A 19,177-nucleotide genomic window follows, 5' to 3' on the forward strand; every position below is an offset into this window, starting at 1 on the left:
CCACACAGGAACAGGAATGAAATGATCAATGAATAATAGTGAATTATGTTTTGTTCATTGTCTATGTTCAGGGTGTAATAAGAACAGTCAGAAAAAATGTTGAGGACACTAGATATTCCATTTTCTTTTGAAATACCTGAGCCTAACTATTCCCATTATTAATGGGGGATTGTTGTTGGTAGGAAAAATTTTTCCAAGACAGCTTGAGTATTATTGTTTCACAGAATAGCTTACCTGCCAAAATTAGGAGTGAAATGTCTCTGCAGAACAAACAGAACTCATTTCACAATTAGTCACTGACTGTAAAACTGATTTGCTTCTACACAATGTTAGAATAGTTTCATCTCAGAAACAAAGGTACAGATAAGCAAAGGTACAGATAAAGAACAGTCTAAACAGTAGTATTCCATGTGAAGATGTACTTTACTGGTCTCCTCCATTTTACATTTTTTCACATAAATTTAAGGATGATCCATGTTGATTTTCAGAAGAAAATAAATTTTATATATATATATATTTTTATATATATATATATATATATGCAGTAGGGCAGTAGCGATATTGTTCCATATCTCTGTACTCAGAGATTGAACAGCAATTGCTCACTGAGTTTCCAGAATAAACAAACAAAACAAACAAATAAACAAACAAATCATCTGTTTCATCTGTTTTCATGTTTCAGTTTTACTCTAGAGGGGGTTGCTTGGGAAGAAATACCACATAGAACACAATGGATGACACAGTGCAAGTCATAATTATTCATGAGAAATAGGCGTGTGAAAGGCGTTAAGATATCTGTGGCCCAATTGATCTGTTTTATTGTGTTTGTTTAATAGCTAGGAGAGTCAAAACCTAGTTCAGGACTGAGGCTATCATACTCCCTGAAAAAAAATAAGTAAAGAAAGAAACATTATAATGAGTATTGAATAATTTAAGTTGAAACCTAACATAACATGGTTAAATATTCTTGGAGTTAAATCTTTTTCTGTTCAGCAGTTTCTGAAAATGTGATATGGCAAAAACAAGTTCATATTTTTTATGAGGTTACAATTTTGGAAAGTCAGACAGTTTCAATTGTTCAGAAGGTTAATTTCCTTGTGTCTTTTCATCTTTTCCTCTCTTTTTTCTCCCCCCCACCTCTTTCAGCAAGAGGCCGGGGGCGGGGGGGGGGGGGGGGGTCGGCATTAGAAAAGGCACCATTCTCTTTTTGTTTTCATAAAAAGAAAAAATAAAAGAGAAAAAAAAGTTCATTTTATGTAAAGAAAGGACTCTTCCAAAGAAGCTTGTTACTTAGGTCCCATATAGTGTTTTATTCCTCACATGCCAGCCATATATTCAAAATAGAACTCCAGAGTAACTAGTAAATTATAGTCAATTAATTCATTTTGGATTATTTGGAAGAAGATTCATAACAAAACTGCCTCAAAAAAAAATTAAAAAAATGAAACTGCTTGTTGAGTTTATGACATTAAACACTCTCCACACACCCCTTTTAGACTACAGCCTAAAGGCAAGCTCCCATTTTTATCCTTTTTGACATAAGGGTGGGGTACAGGACAATAGCAGCAAAGTAAAAATCCTTAGTCTCACCTGACTAAGCCGGATCAGAGCAGTCTGCAATCAGTTTATTGTGTATTTGCTTTTGCAACTGCTGAGTAGTATTTTCTTCTACCAGTTCCTGCAGCTGTTTCTATTACTACAATGCAAAAATTGATATAAGAACATATCATAAATTGTGTGCCTGGGTTATTCCAAAAGAACAGCACATTTGACCTATTGTTCAAAATAACCTGCCAGCTTCGTTAGCTGAGGCACTTCTCAGCACAATAGTATTAGCAATGATCAACATGTTTTACCTTTAATTAGAAGAGAGGGGAGAGGGCAATATACTTCTATGAAGAAATTCTCCAGAGCGGGGTAAACTTGGTTCTGATGTAATAACTGTTGCATCTGTAAGCATTTAATAACCCTGTTTATGTGAAATTAGGGCTGAAATTGCATGAAACAACCCTTGTACCTTTACATGTTTCATCACTACTGGAAATGTAGCAAGAGCAATATTTCACTTTTTTTTTTTCTTTTTTTTTTTCTTTTTTTCCCTACTGACACAAGGAAATGTCACATTTGTAGAGTAACAAAACACTTCTAATCTTATGATTACTTCTGCTTTCAGGTATATAACATGCATCTTTATATTTTTTCAGTGATAGTTAAGTTTTGTACAACTTTGAGTTTCATCTAGGAAGTTTTGCTCTCCTATTAATGCTGAATTTAGCCACAGGAAACAGTGAGAAGAAACCTGATCCATATCTCACATTTTGCTTTCTTCAGGTATCTTGTTGCCTAGTGAAGCTCTTACATTTTAATAGATTAAATATTTATGCACATAGTGTGGGAGGCTGACAGAAAATACCAGATGTTAACTCTCCCCTCTGTGGAAATATTGGCTCTGAGAAACAGACGAATTACAATGGATGAAGGTAATTTTTTTTTTAGGAGATAATGCTTATTCCGTTTAAAAAAAAAAAAAATGTTATACTATGGCACACAATTTATGAAAGTAGAAGGGGGGAGCCAGGCATCCTTTTTTTACTAAACAAACAGTGTGAACAGGCTGACCTTCTTAGCTGTAAATAGAAGAAAGTAAAGAACCCATTGTTGTGAAGATAGCCACAAGTATCATCTACTGTTCTTGTGGATATATATCCATATGTGATATGTGGATGAATATAGTTTTGAATAAACCTAATTTATTTTTTTTTAAATCTGTCTCTCTAAACTAGGAATACATATGTTCTAATGCTAGTGACTAGTTGGAATGTTGTGTACTTGTCTTCATAAGGTTTAATGAAGTAAAATAATTGAGTCTCCTATGTAAGGCTGCTCTGGAGTCTACAAATATTTTGTGAATTTTTAGAAAAAAAAAAAAAAGAAGATTTAATTTTCACATCTCAACAAGTCCTTGAGTATTATTTCAGCCACTACAAGTGACTACGTGTCCTCATGGTTATGTACTATGTCTCTGTTTAGGCATATTGTTTTAAGAAACACAACGCTAGAAAATGAACAGAAAATACTGTAGAAGGGACTGATCAAAGGGCAGGGCTAGCAACAGTGGCTTCTTATGAAGACTGAAAAATGGGTTTGGTAGTCCTAACAATAAAAAAAGCCATTAAGTTCTTGCTCAGAAAACTTTGTTAAGAAATCAAAATTCTTCAGTTTGTTTGTAGGACAAGAAGCAATGAACTTAATTCTAAGTGAAAGGACTTTCAACTGGACAGGGAGTGAAAAACATACTAACTAAAAGGAGATTTAATACAAGATTAGAGAAGTGGTTTAAGTATAGTTAGTCCTACTTTATTTTCTATAATGCATCTTATTTAAGAGTATTTTCTTTTTACATTTGCTCAACTTCTCTTTCTGCTGCTTATTTCTCCCCTGAAATAATAATTCCATGTTTGCTGGAAAAAAAAAAAAAAAAAAAAAAAAAAAGAAGAAAAAGAAAGCAAAGCAAATAATTGTAGCTGAGGATTTTGTCTCAAAGAAGAACATGACAACAAAAGAACAAAAAAGTCAATATACACTTTTTTGATTCTTGTGTTGTTTCTGCTAGATTTTTTGGAGATTATATGTATCTTCATCATGACGTTAAAATTGTCATTAAATAGCACCACTGGAATTGAATCACAGCTTTTTTTTTAATGAAATATCTCATATAAAAATACTAATGTGAGTGTTCAAACTGGTTAGTCAACTTTGGGCGTTTAGTTTTTTGATGTGTACTCTGAAGTGACCATATTCTGGGGTTACCAGGTAACTAAGGTTGAGCCTCAAAAATTAAAATGTCCAGCAACAACTGTCAGTTTTAATTTGGGACTTGTATTGCAGATTTGTTTATGGGTATAAAAAAGTGAAAACAGAAGGCAAGATGGTGTGAGTTCTTTTCAAGGGTGTGTAATTAAAGAATATATGAACAGCTATGCCTATAAAGAAAGCAGGACTGTTTGCCTTGCCCCACCTTAGGGAACAGGCTGATGAAAAACTGGGTGAGGGAAAGAGGAGGAAGATTTGTGGCTTTTTCTGGGTAACTTGAAGATCTTGTCCATAAGTCATGATGGAACAGTCTGTTCTTATGTAATAGTAAAGAACATAGTTGAACCTTTCCCACCTATATTAGTAAAAATATTTTGTTCTCAGATATAAAATACACTTCTCAAGCATTAGGCAATCCAAATGCATTAATAAAATTAAAATTAAAGGCAGATTGCTGTGATTCAAAGATGAAGAACACTCCATTCATTAGTCAGCCATTGGGATTTGCTTGTATTCTCAGGAAGATGACTAATAAGTGAGCAAAAACTGGAAGTACATGGAAATATCACATCTAACCAATATGAGTGGAATAAATATGAATGTCTATAAATAAACATAGAAATGTATGTTATTTGTAAGGAAATCTAGATTCTTAGATTTACTCCAGTAACTCTGTGGCATACAGTCAGAAATATATTCCTTCACTTTGATTTTCAAGAGGAAAATAACCGTAACATTGGCAAGTGACAAAAAAAAAAAAAAAAAAGCCATATGATAGCTTTGTTCAAAACTGGCAAATTATTGGTTGCTAACTTCTCTGTATCCTCTTCTTTAAGCCAATTTACTTTTATAGGATAATTCAATAATTTTATCATTTGTTTATTAACAATTTATCTGTACCCTTCTCTCACACCATAAACTCTGATAATAACAAGTTAAACACCACTGATTGTCAGCTCTGTTAGGCAATGCCATTGGGCAAGGCTGTTGCTTAAGGCAGTGTAACCTGAGAATGACAGAGAAAAATATGTGGTTTGACCAGAATGGATAAGCAGAAGTTTGCATAATGCATTTTTGTCTGGAAAAATCTGGGTAGTAGCTTATAACAATGTAAACAAACCTGTAAAATACTATCAGAAGTTCCTTTTCAATTTACTTTCAGGGGATGAGATGGGATTATAAGAGAGATCCCTCCCATGGAATGAAAACCTATTGGTACATGAATCTTCAGTTTAGCAATACCAAAGATGAATTTATATAATCACAAAGTAACTGGAGTCATTGTTATAACTGCAGGTTTTAATTCTGTAGAACAAGCTGATATCTATATGTTGCAGTGCTCAGTGAGAAAGAAGGACCATACTAGTTTGTAAAACCGCCCACTCCATAGGTAAATATGAGAAGCAGCCACTATTCCATCCATAATCAAGAGAAGAGTCCCCAAATGGCCCTTTTCCAACCACCCACCTATGCTGACTATTGCAACTACATTCTGGTGCTTGACTGCTTGTAGGAGTGACCAGCAGCTGCAATAAAAATGACAATTTCTGCTTCATTGTAAGCAACAAAGAGAAACAATGTGGTCTTGATTATCCATGCCCATTTGTTCTGGGCGTAGTGAGACCTGTTATTCTGTACCCGCATCAGGTTTCATACCTTATTTTCCAGTTATTAGAGGTGGAAACTGTATTTCTGCCCAAGTCAAAGGAGCAATCTTTTTCTTTTGCTGTGGTTCTTCGATTAAGCCTCATTTAAAAGATATTGCTGTCAGTGCTGAAAGTTCTCTCTCTCTGCCCTTCCTCGTCTTGTACAGAGGTTGGGACAGGCTCCATTCAACTTTTTGATGTACTTATCAGAAAGCCTAACGTATGTGCCTGCTTTATAGGTTACATTGAATAGCAGAGAGCCTGAGCATCTGTGAAACAGTCCTGTAGCAAGAAACATGCAAGAATCTTACTCTGACAGGCCCTCTACACTAAGTTATTAAAACAATATTTGCTTTATGTAATTTATATACACTTCTGCCAGTGCAGCCAACTTTTTTGTTTGTTTGTTTGTTTTTCTTTATTTTATGAGAAGTTTACTGCTACTTTCTTAAAAATGAATGGGTAAAATTAGAGGTATTACAGACAACACAGGGGTGGGGCTGTTCCTCAGATTTCTGCTCCTCGAAAATCACAGATTTCAGAAATTACTGTGAATGTCACTTCACAAATTCACTTTCTCGATGAAAATCACAACATTCTATATTTTGACATATATGAAGTGTCATGCAATGAAACACATGAGAAATACAATAAGTATCATTTCTTTTCTGTCTTCTTTTTCTGCCATATCCTACTGCATTTATTGCGCAGAGAAATTAATCTGAGTGGGGTTTATTATGATCAAATGGTAAGATACCAAACTATTTCACTCTGTACATTGTTGATTTAAATATTGCATTTTCAGAGGGAAGGACAGATATCGTATATTCCTGGTTGACTTTTCCACCCCTTTGCATCATCCTTTCTCTGATGTCAGGATCACCTCTCAGTAGGATAAGATGTGTCTTGTGGTCCAGCAATTCTAAGATGTATAACACACTTTCATAACTTGCGATTTAAATGAATGGCATATTTGATGATTTACAAGGACTCAGAGCCCTGGTCTGGATTGACTCTGAATGTCACCTGAAACAAAGGAGAACTGCCTCTGACTTTGAAAGTAGATGGTTACTTTAGCTGTTTCCGGGTATCTCATGTGATACAGAACACAACATCAATAGCACGATTAGAATTATAATAAAAAGATTCATTAGAAGTTGCTCTGCAGGGAACCTCTGGAGAAGCAAGCCTATACATCCATGTATTTTACTTTTACTTTTTAATGTCCTAAGAATTTCCTAAGAATTTCTATTGTATTTTATTTATATTTATTTTAATTTGAAATGAGTTTAATTAATTAATGCAGTCAATGTAGTTAGTCTGCGTAACACATCCTGAACTGCAGACTGAATACTGAGACATTATATTAAAACTAGTTCAAGATATAAAAGAAAAGCACCACTAATCACTGGAGTAAAAATGACTGTTTCAGAATATGTGATTTTTTTTCTTTTCCTGTTTTGCATTTGTGTTTGTTGCTTGGACTTTTTTTTTTTTTTTACACTTTTGTTTAGATCAGCACTCATATTCTGAAGAAAGTATCCCACTTTCATTACTATCCTGGTTCTGGAAGAAGAAGAGGAATTTTGCATCTCCTGCTGCTAAAAGTCAAAGCAGAACAGGTAATTTTATCATCTTTAATCTGCATATATTCACACACACACCAAATGGTTAGAAAATTATTAAAAGGAATGTGCCATCATTATAATGAAGGTGTTGGGTTATATTAATTATCTGCCAATTTTTTTTACGTAATTAGAAGCATAGCCTGAGAAAAAGATGACAAACTGTCGCAGAATTACAGAATTACAGAATTACAGAATAGTTTGAGTTGGAAAGGACCTTAAAGTTCATCTAATTTCAGTCACCCTGCCATGGGCAGGGACGCTTTCCACCAGACTGGATTGCCCAAAACCCCATGCAGCCTGGCCTTGAACACCTCCAGGGATGGGGTCATCCACAGCTTCTCTGGGCAACCTGTTTCAGTAGTACCTCACCACGCTCTGAGTGAAGAATTTCCTCCTAACCTCTACTCTAAATCTACCCTCTTTCATTTTAAAATCATAACCTCTAGTCCTAGCACTACACACTTTGATGAAGAGTCCCTTCCCAGCTTTCCTGTAGGCCCCCTTTAGGTATTGGAAAGCCACTATAAGGTCTCACCAGAGCCTTCTCTTCTTTAGGCTGAGCAACCCCAGCAAGCCCAGCTCCCTCAGCCTGTCTTCATAGGAGAGGTGTTCCAGCCCCTTGATCACGCTTGTGGCCCTCCTCTGGACTCATTCAAATAGGTCCATGTCCTTCTTATATTGAGGGCTCCAGGTGTGTCCTCATCAGGGCCAAGTACAGGGGGACAATCACCTACCTCCCTGGTCCTGCTGGCCACAGTATTTCTGATACAAGCTAGGATGCTGCTGGCCTTCTGAGTGAGCACACTGATGACTCATATTCAGATGGCTATCCACCAGTATCCCCAGATCCCTTTCTGACTGGCAGCTTTCCAGCCACTCTTCCCCCAGCCTGTAGCATCGCCTGGGGTTGTTGCATCCAAAGTGCAGGACCTGGCACTCAGCCTTGTTTAGCCTGTTCTATTTGGCTGATATTCTGAATAACTCCCTTCAGCAGATTTGATTTAAAGACCATTTGCTCTAATTGCAGATACAGAGCAGGACTGGATAGGATAGGATAGGATAGGATAGGACAGGATAGGATAGCATAGCATAGCATAGCATAGCATAGCATGGCATGGCATGGCATAGCGTGGCATAGCGTGGCATAGCATGGCATAGCATGGCATGGCATGGCATGGCATGGCATGGTGTGGCATAGCATAGCATAGCATAGCATAGCAAGATAGAACAGAACAGAATAGAATAGAATGGAATAGAATGGTTTGGTTAGAAGAGACCTTCAAAGATCATCAAGTTCAATTGCCTGATTGTTTTAAGGCTAATCAAATGTTAAAGCTTATAAATGAGGGCATTATGCAAATGCTTCTTGAACACTGGCATGCATGGTGCGTCAACCACCTCGTTAGAAAGCCTGTTCCAGTGTTTGACCACCCTCACAGTAGAGGAATGTTTCCTAGTATCTAGTCTGAACCTCTCTGGCACAGCTTTCTGCTATTTCTGCAAGTCCTGTCATCAGTTACTTGGGAGCAGAGAATGGCACCTCCATCTCCACTTTCCCTCCTTAGGAAGTTACAGAGAGCCATGATGTCACCTCTCAGCTTTCTCTTCTTGAGACTGGACAAGCCAAGTGTCCTCAGCTTCTCCTCACAGGACATGTCTTCCAGCCCTTTTACCAGCTTTGTTGACACTTACTCCCCTCCCCCCCCCCCCCCCCCCCCAAGATTCTTTCAAGTACCCTAACATCTTATTTATATTGTGGAGACCAGTATACATACAGCTGAAAACACCATGTTAGACCAGATTGGAAATCTTTAATAAGCCACAAAAATTGGATAGAAGGTTGGGATCTCTTGCCTCTTAGAGTGGAGGCAGTGTGACTGTGTGACTGAGCTAACAGTATGTATCTGATATTTGGAACATTACTGACACAGTACTTTTTTTTTTTTTTAAGGGAAAAAAAAAAGCAAATCTATTCTGTCCTAAATGAACTCTAAGGGTTCAGGCGAATTCTCAACCAAAATTATTTTATATATATATATATATAAAATATATATTTCAACATGTGAGTGAGAGGGAAAGAAAAAATAATAATAATAAAAAAAGATCGTTACTATAACTCTGACATACCAATTGTTAATTTCAGACATGACCTTATACTGACACTAGCTGGCATATAGCCATTGCAATATACCATCTTTGAGACTAGAAGTCTAACAGCACAACTCATTACTGTTTTTCTTTCTAATGTTTTACCAAATACTACAACAGTCCTTGGTCCAATTGGTTTTGTGTGCCAGCCCAACCTTTGTGTGTTATGGCCAGAAAATAGTGTTAGCAGTTACTGTGCAGCTTGCTTGGAAAATTATAACGCTGGATGAAATAGTATGTGTTTTGGTGACTAAGTCTGTGTTCTTAAAAGCTCAACTTGCAGCAACTAGCCAGCCTAGGTGGGTCCCTAGGGAGTTTTGGGACAGAACAAGAATATACCTGCCACCTATATGAACATTAGTAATAACATTGCAATAGCTTGACAACTGTAAATAACACACTTGTTAAACACAGCTCCACCTTCCCCTGTGGTTGGTTTGAGAACTAACAATTCAGTCACTTCAGCTGCAGAAAAGTGACTGATCTATAAGGTTGAGATTAGTTTAAAGAGAAAGATATTGTACTTCCATCCATAAGCCATACTACTGTTTCAAAAACAAAACAGAAATTTTCATAGGGCTTGCCATTTAGCAAATCTGTGAAACGAAATCTGAATATGTACTAGTAAAGAAACAATAAAGAAACACTTTTCCTTTCCTTTCCTTTCCCAAAGATGTAAGTCAGAAACACTGAGGGTTTTTTTAGATCTTGAACTGACACTGCAGTCAACAGATGTAACCAATTCAAAATATGATCCTCTTTGCTTCAGGGTTAGCAAATTTCATAATTTAAGAAGTATTAGACATAAGCTTTGTAAAATTCAAAAAGGTTTGCTACATAGGTATCTCAGATATGAGATGCCAAGAGAGAGCTAATTCTTGAGGAAATATAAATTAAAACACTAATGATCCAAAATCAGGCACTAAAGAAACATATTTTGCTACTTCTTTACTGGCATTTTTTTCTGTTAAAAAAATTAAAACAAATAAAATCACAGTACGCTTTTGGAACAGTGATTCTTGTTTTTCTGACTACTTCTCATATCTGATTCAGAATGAAACCAGGAAGAAAAACTGTGAAATTAGAACTGAATCTTCTGACAAAATTTTCACCAGAAATTTTCCAAGGAGAGTATCTGTTTATCAAAATCAGAACTTTGCATGGGGATAGTTGGACATTATCCCACTGTTTTGACATATTTATTATGTCACAAACATAACAGAGTTCAAAGCAGACCCAGAACAAAAATTATCAGCACCAAAAACATAACTATTCCAAAATGCCCATTATTCAAGACAATTAAGGCAAGCATTTATGTTTTTGTTCTGTTGAAGATTAGGAAGTTGAACCTCAGGTTATGTTTCATTAGATTAGCATACACCTACCAACACTTAGCCCCATGGCACCCCTCTCTGTTTTGCTTCTCATGTTAAAAGTTTTAATGCTGTGCTGCTTATCCATGAGCCTTTAACCAGTTTCATTACTATGATGCAGCATATCGTAGTAATATTCAAATTTTCTGAAGTAGGTTTCAATAACATAATACATGCATAGGCCTGAGGCATATTCTCATGACTGTTGCTCATATTTCTGTATTATGGGGCAACCAAGTCACCTGAGGATTGGCTTGCCAGTACTTTTTGTGTATTGCTTACTATCATTAATAAATACATAAATAAATAAATTATAATTAAATAACCACATGAGGATGACCTGTGTACATTTTGCCTCAAATTAAGCTACTCTTACCTCAAGGAAACTGCAGACCTCCCTAGCTTTATACACATTATCTAACCACGAAACCTCTATGCTTTTAAATCAAAACTTATTTTAGTGATTGTGTTGGGATGTAGCATTTCTAGGCATGAAGCTGCCATTTCACAAGGTCTGATCATGTGAACTATTCATTTCTATCAAGATCCTGAGCATAACATCATTTGGAGTGGGTTGCTTTGGTGTGCCTCTAATTATACTAGAAGTGGTCATTCATCTCATCCTGACTTTTTCTGTCTGTAAGTTAGTAAGTCAAATGTAAAGATTGGATTTCCATATAACTTTTTTTTTTTCTTGAACTCTGTAAATATATTGCACAATTAAATAGACAATGGAAGGATCTCAGAGAATGACCTTTTTTTTTTTTTTTTCAAGCTAAATGTTCCTGAAGAGAATGGAAAAAAAAAATCCCGAAAATTGAAGCAGATAGTGACACAAAGATACATTCATAAATATTCAAGTCAGTGGCGATAGCATTTTTCTCAATAGATAACAGTATACCTTGAGATAATATGGACAATTAAAATCATATTAAAAATTGCATCCAGACTTTTTGACTACCCTCTACTAAATTCTTAGTTTTTGTATTTATTGTACAAGGAAGATAAAAGAAAACATATTAAATGATTAATTTTAACAGATATCAGTCTTTTCTGGATGATGCTTTGCCCTTCAAAGTACCATTTCTATGTTCCGTCAGACCATAGCCGCAAGTGGTTGGATACAGTCAGAGTAAATAAGTGTCTGTTTATGTTACACTGCAGTAGGACAGTGATTTGATGGCAAACATCCCCAACACAGGCCAAAAAGAGATTTTCATCTTCCAGATTTGAAATAAAGAGGATTCATGTGCATGCGTGCATTTGCCAGGTTGTACTTTTGGTAAAATGAAAGGACTGTTTTTTCTCTTGCTTTCATTTGAACTGATTGCTATTATCTTAGAATTTCTCCAAAACATACTTTTGAGTGTTAAATCCACATCCTTTCTTCAATATCTATGAGTTGTTGGAAAAAAAAAAAAAAAAAAAAAAAAAGCTTAATATTGGTCAATCAATATGAAATTAAAATCCTGTAACAAAACTGTACAGATGCCTGGAATACCGTATTAAAAACACAATTCCAATTCCTCTACTTTAACAAAAATAATCACAAGCAACTTGCTTGTCATTAGGTTTTCTTTTCCTTTTGGTAGAATATTCTTGTAACCATAATCACAGCACTTATGCCTATCAGCTAATACTACTAAGGATGCAAAGCATAAGGCATATTTCATGATTGCAAAGAAAAGCAGTGCCAGACCATTTACCTTTATTCTGAGACCTTCTGAAACATTCTCTTTGTATAATGACACACGTTATGACACATCTACTTTGTCTTTTTTCTTACCTATTTTTGGGAGGGACTTGTTATAAGAAAAGAGGAAAACAAGAGTTAAGTGCAATGGCATTTTTAAAGTTTTACTTTGCTTTGATCGCTTAAAAATGCACATTCTGATATGCAAATACTTTTGCAACACCATGAAAATGTGTATTTTTATGCAATAAAATAACAATAATTTAATAGTGATAAAATAGTATCATGTTTTTTCCATGCTGGTATGCCTTAATATCTCTATTATTATAGGAAGAAACATCTCTGACACTGTAAAAATGAGATAAAAGCTATGAGACTTCCAGGTTATACCCCCCCGAAATAAGTAGTCCTCTTCAACTTTGTTTTTCCTCTCTAAGCAGTATTATGAAGATGCTTCTCCTTCTGTCTTGTCTGTCTTTCAGAATCGCTACCAGCCACTTCTATAAAAAGAAAATATCCCCTTGTCACAAAGCAGTCTATGCTCATGAATGCTTAAAAAGAAGGTCAATGTAGCAAAAAAGGTAGTCAAGTAGAGATACATGTGGGATGTCATAAAGTTGCAATATAGACCTCAGAATTTATAGGGATAACTCCGAAATGTTAATTTTTATTGCACTTTGCATGAAAGAACACACAAGTAGCATGTGACAGGGAACATGCAGCTACAACTATATCTGAAGTATACTGTGATTTCTTAAGCATAAAGTACCACTGGGGAGTGGCCAAGCTATAAATCAAGAGTGCAAAGACTAACAGTTGCTATTTTAAAATATGCTTTTTAGTTGAGTGAGAGAGAGAACAAATCAAAGAAACAAGCTGTCTGTCCTTCCCTGGCATCAGTTTTGAAGTATAAAATAAGATTTCATCTAAATCAAGCAGACATATTTCTCAACATGCCTTGAGATCTAGGTCCCTCAACAATTCCAGTGGGGATATGCTGTAGCCACAGACAGTTGTTCCCTTTCCTTCCTGCAATAGCTGGTTGTGCAACAAAGATGGTTATCTCCCTCTTTGTATAAAGCTCATACTAGTCTGGTGCAGAAGTGGGAAGCACGCTTAGCTTAGATGCGACCTTGCAGAATCACTGTGAAATACAGCAGCCCCGTCGCTAGGGCAGCAGTAGATACTACAGCTTCATGGGGAGCTAGGTTTATTTCCAACTTGCAGAGATAATGAGAGATAATGGCTAGTAAATCTTCTGTCTCTCCCTTGAATCTTTGCAAGTGATGACCTAGAATTGTAAGTCTCTCTGTATTTCATCCCCAAAGAAGGTGGCTAATTCTTTGATTTTTTATTCATTTTTTTTCTTCAGTTTTAGTGAATTCTCATGGCTTTCAAAGAACATCTGCAATTATCCTCCCTGTTCACTGAAAGCTAAGTGACCAGAGTTTCCTCATCCTCCAACATTTGTTTATTCTTTAACTCCAGCTGAATTTATAAGCTTGGCATCATGAGTCTTTACTTGATCCGTCAAGTGTAGAGGAGATAGGCTTTAACCTTTTAATGTTCTGCCACTGAGGAATTCTATTCTCTAACATGTATCCAAAACAAAATAGTAAAAAAATAATGGTAATAATAATAAATTAACCTCCTGACTTCTGTGATGTCTGTCTCTGGAAGGTAGCAAGCTGACTTTAAAAAGACTTCCATTTCTAGGACCTAGAAATTTACACCTTCATAGTCTTGATTCCTGCAGAAGACAAACTAGTAGAAGCTACAAGACTGAAATAAAAGGTGGATAGATAGATAAAGGATGCAAAGCAAATCAGTATGCATAGCTCAAATTAAATATGTGCTTGTACCTTTTCTATCGGTTTTGTTCCAACTTTTTCTATATGAAATTGGGAAACATAGAGTAACGCTTTTCTAATAATGCCTCTGTTTACATGCATTTGTTTTCCACACAGACAGCAAAAGCTGCACATTTACTCATCAGTGTGCTGATTATGAATGTGAGAACATCCTCTGTTTCTCATCAAACGTTTAGCAGTGGTATATGCAACAAGACAACAACCAACTAACACTTAGGAGAAAGAGTGATAAGAGTATTGTGTGCTAAATTTCCACAGAAGGAAGACACATAGAAAGCTCTTGTACTGTGAGAGGAACTAAAATGATGCCCTTCTGAAGCAACAAAATAATCTTGGACAGGGAACCAGTATAATAAGGGATTTAAGGCTGAAAAGAAATATCATATTGAGATCCACTTTTGGGAGTGACAGTGATGTAAAAGTTAACTTTTTTAACAGGAAACAAATTTATTCAGGTTGTACATACCCTAAAGAACCTGTTTGCCCACATTTCTGAAATCACATCTTAGGCAATGATAGGCAGAAATAGATGATCTATCAAGGAAGGAAGAAATGGTAAGATGTAGTTTTGTAGGATGATTCAATCCCCCAACCCAAGTTCCAAAGCTATGTCTAAAATACTACAAAGAAATGAATGGAAGTTACATAAAACTCCAGACTACTTCCAACATTGTATTATCAGTTACTATGTGCACCCTTACTATACAGATGAAGCAGATATTTTCTCACAATTTTCAAATTTCCTGCTCTGTGAAAGCAAGCTTGGACATTTCTTTGCAAAAGTCTTTGGCAGAATTCTCTGCTTACAAAAGGAAGATTGGAATAAAGTCCGTTATCAGAAAAACTATCTGGTTTTGTATGTAGTTTGGATGGTGAGGTTCTTTTCAAGTAAAAAAAAAAAAAAAAAGGGGGGGGCAAATATCTAATGAAGATTTTACAATCTTAAAAAATAATTATTTAATATTTGTACAAGACAACTCCTTGAATTATGGAAGCACTTGCATTTAGACTGAGTTCTGATCATGAGATGAACTGTCCTGTGTACTAGTTTCATTGAATTGCAGATTAGTTAGCCTGGTCATAAAGTAAGGATTTTTATCCTGTCAAAATAGGCAGCATCCTTACTGCAAGAATGAAAAAAAGAGAATCAAAACTCTTTAGATGCAGTCCTTTCCTTCTAAATCACTGTTATTTGAGGTACAGAGATGATACTGAAGATGAATATAAATAAAACTATTTATAGTGTAATTATTATTATTATTATTAACAAGGAGAGTGAAAAAATTGTGTTAGTATCCTTACCACAGTAAGACTCAAGCAGGTGACATTTCTCACTTTACAGAAACAACTCTCTTAACACTAAATGCTGTATTCAAAAATTGTTCTCATCTTTCATCTTATCTTTAAACTTATAAATAAGTATTTCTCTGGTGTTTCCATTAGTGTTTTCTACAGTGGTTCTGTTTATGTGGGAGAGAGTGGTTCTTTCTCTTTCTCATACTGAGTACCATCACACAATACTGTATTCAATGTAGCCTTCATCAAACTTTCCTGTATAGATAGCACTAGAGGTTATGTAAGTTTCGTCTTCTGGTCAGAGCTTTTATGCTTTAGTTTTTTTTTTTTTGTTTTTTTTTTTTTTTAATGTATATAAGGTTAATTACTTATTACCTTTATCTTGCATAAAAACCAATGCTATCATTCCAGTGTCAATAATTTGTTATTTTTAATAATTATTCATCTCCCAACCTAGTGTCACCTACATTTCAGATTTCTTGAAAGCTGTCCTGGTTTTGGCTGGAATAGTCAATTTTCTTCATAGTATCTGGTATGGTTTTTGGATTTGTGACCAAAACAGTGTTGATAATGCACACATGCTTTAATTGTTACTGAGCAGTGATTACACGGAGTCAAGTTCTTCTCTATTTCTCACACCGCCACCCCAGTAAGGGGGCTGAGATTCCACAAGAAGCTGGGGGGGTGGACACAGCCAGGACAGCTGACCCAAACAGACTAAAAGAATATTCCGTATCATATGAAGTCTTCCCTAGCAGTAAAAGCTGAATGAAGCAGCAAGGGCATGTTTGGAGTTACGGTATCTGTCTTCTCAAATAACCATTATGTGTGATGGAGCCCTGCTTTTCTGGAAATGGTAAAATATCTGCCTGCCTAAGGGAAGTTAGGAATTATTTTCCTCTTTTTGCTTTGCCTGCGTGCACAACTTCGCTTTGCCTATTACATTGTCTTTATCTCCATCCACAAGTTTTCTAACTTTTGCCCTTTTGATTCTCTCTCCATTCATCGGGGGGGGGGGGGGGGGGGTGCAAGGTGGGGGGGCAGGGAGAGGGAGAATATATCTTTATGGTGCTCAGCTGCCTACTGTGCTTAATCTACATCATGAAAGAGTAACTGTATAGGAACATGTTCATGTGCTGTTTCTTTGGCTAGTGCTCCTGATCAAAATGACTGAACAAACATAAAAAAATGTTGCTGACTGGTGATTGTGAGAGGAAGGATGAGTGAAATAAGTCAGATATTTGTTATACTGTGATTATTCTCAATACATATTAACTGTAACATTATACAGTTTTCTTGAGTTGTTGGTGGCCCAAAATCATCAGAAAAAGTAATCACTACCAGAATACAACAGAACCTTTTTTATTATTTATTATTGAGGAAAATCATCCTATATGGTTGTCTAGAAGAGTGAAGCTAATTAAGGAGAGAAAGTAGCAGTGAGGCAAGAGATTTACTGCTGAATGTAGTCTGTCTAGGAAAGATCATGAAGTCTTGCAATATGATCCTGAGACAAAAGTGTCACTAAGAAATCTGGTCAGCAGTTATAAACTGTGTTCCTGTCTAAAAAAAAATAAAAATAAAAATAAAAAGTCTTCACTTTTACCACACACGAAGAATAAAAAAGGATAAATTACAGAAAAGGGGCACAAAGACAACAACTACCTATTTACTCTGTTAAAGCATTAAAAACAAAAATTAGTAATTGAGCCCATTAGTATTTGAGCTTGCCTTACTGACCAGAAGTGAATGTGAGTTTAAACTACACAGTCTGTGTGCTGTATTGAGTTGCAGTCATTACAGAATACACTGAGTCATGAGGTTAAAATCGCAATCTGGAAGCCTCTTTGAAAGGTGTAGTAGTGACTGACATTTTTAACAATTGCTCTTGTGTGCTGTGTTTCAGTGCTGTATAGTCATCCACAATAGATAGATTCCATTCTGAAAAGAAAAGCACCCAGTCAAGAAGGTAATTCAGTTCCTTTTGAATTTGCCTATGGGAAAGTAAATTATCAATACTTTGAAGAGTTCTTTATGAGAGAACAGAATATTGAGCTTTGTTGTGAGTGTTATTACACATTCTAGCTGAGAAGATCAGGTGAGGACCCTTCATCTGGAGAAGGTACAATCCCTGCTCAAGCTGCATTTCTCAGTCTGCAATATGAATACATTTTGTACGCTTCATAAGATATATACAACTTCAATCAGTCAATGTTATTTTCAGTATTTGCTTTGCCAACATCATAATACTTAATGGCCTCTGTTACTTCTGGAATAGTAACCTGAAGGCTTCCTCAGTGTGCATAAACCAAGTTTTTAAAGACTTTAAGCTTTTTAATGCCATGTTCACAAGCAGCAAGAAAATGACAATGTTGAGATCCATAGCTATATAGCAGGATACTCTGTAATGAAATGAGTTCAGTTGAACTTATATCCACTTATATTTTCATTTCTGCATATGTGTTCTGAGTGTTTCCTGAAAAGCTTATCTTTCATACTTCAGATTCAGAATCCGTTACTTATTTTCTTCCTAACATAAGTGTTTATGTGTAGCTGTTCTGTACACCATGAGGAAAAAAAAAAAAAAAAATAAAGCCTGGCAAAATGAAGTACATTGAAACACAAATTGAAACACATTTATGGAGACACATTGGAAACAGATCATAACAAGAAAGCAGACATCTTATAGAGATCCAGAAACAAAAGTCAGCCAATAGTTATGCATGGAAGAAAGTCTTTGTGATGTTCTGCCTGGGTGGAAGTTGCATGAGACTAGGGTAGGTTTTATTCAGTATAGAAGATGGTGAATTCTGGAACCTTCATTTCATGGAGCTTGATGTATTTGTCACTTTAGCCTTTAACAGCTAAATCTGACAGTCAAACCAAAATTAAGTCACCAAATTGAGCTAGATTTCAAATGAGACAGAAAGACAAAACCTAAAACTATATGTTTGCTCTGATCCACTTTAAAAAACTCACCCAGGTTCACTGCTAAACCAACTGACACTTTATAATATTTTTATCCTAAACTCAATTTGGAGTGTGATCTTACAAAACTGTTATTGTTTTGTGATATCAGCTCTTCAGCCTCTTAGCTGAATACCTCCTCCTAGTGTTTTATTGCCAACAATCACTTCACTTGTTTTTCCAGATGCATGGGTACGAACAGTTACCCCTTCATGCTCTTTTGCTCCTGAAGATTCAGCAAGAAGTGATCCTGAACCTAAACCACAGACCACCATTCACTCATCTGTTCCTCTACCGGGCAGTGTTATGGATTTTTCACGGGAGATACAAGAACATCCTTCATGTGTGATTAAAAGTGTAATGCTTGAAGAGACACCTGAGCAGGGTGAACAGCACTTTTATAATTTTTATAATTTGACATGCACATTCTATATTAACATAATTCACAGAATAGAAGCTTTTATATATATATATATATATTTAATGATCTACATAAAATATAGTGATGTGATTGATGAGTTTAAGAATAACTTGAGCTAAAGTACTCTTCTTCTCCCCACATTTATACAGCTACATATTTTACAATCTTCAAAACCGGGCTTTGGAAAACAAGACTTTAATGCTTGTATGGGAATAGCACCTGGTGATTCCACCTAGAAGCTGAATAAACTATATTTTAAAACAGTACATTCTGTAACAATATGCCCAATAAAAATAAAGTGAAGAGATTTATTTGACTGTA

At 35.7% G+C, this 19,177-nt stretch overlaps 1 protein-coding gene across 3 annotated transcripts in view; it reads left to right on the plus strand.

Moving 5' to 3' along the window:
* The first annotated feature begins 1,262 nt into the window (after nt 1-1,262).
* Nucleotides 1,263-19,177, plus strand: part of LOC308185759 (uncharacterized protein) — a 40,525-nt gene continuing 22,610 nt past the window's right edge. For 2 of the 3 annotated variants that reach the window (XM_080574298.1, XM_080574299.1), the window contains exons 1-3: nt 1,267-2,480; nt 6,974-7,081; nt 18,620-18,820. In XM_080574298.1, coding sequence (XP_080430424.1) covers nt 2,381-2,480; nt 6,974-7,081; nt 18,620-18,820 — 409 coding nt within the window. In that variant the 5' untranslated portion in view covers nt 1,267-2,380. Of the gene's footprint in view, nt 2,481-6,973; nt 7,082-18,619; nt 18,821-19,177 lie in introns of all 3 variants that reach the window. The other variant, XM_080574300.1, reaches the window with a different exon arrangement.

The sequence above is a fragment of the Anser brachyrhynchus genome (genome assembly GCF_964034855.1).
Source record: "Anser brachyrhynchus genome assembly, chromosome: Z".
NCBI classification, from domain to species: Eukaryota; Metazoa; Chordata; class Aves; order Anseriformes; family Anatidae; genus Anser; species Anser brachyrhynchus.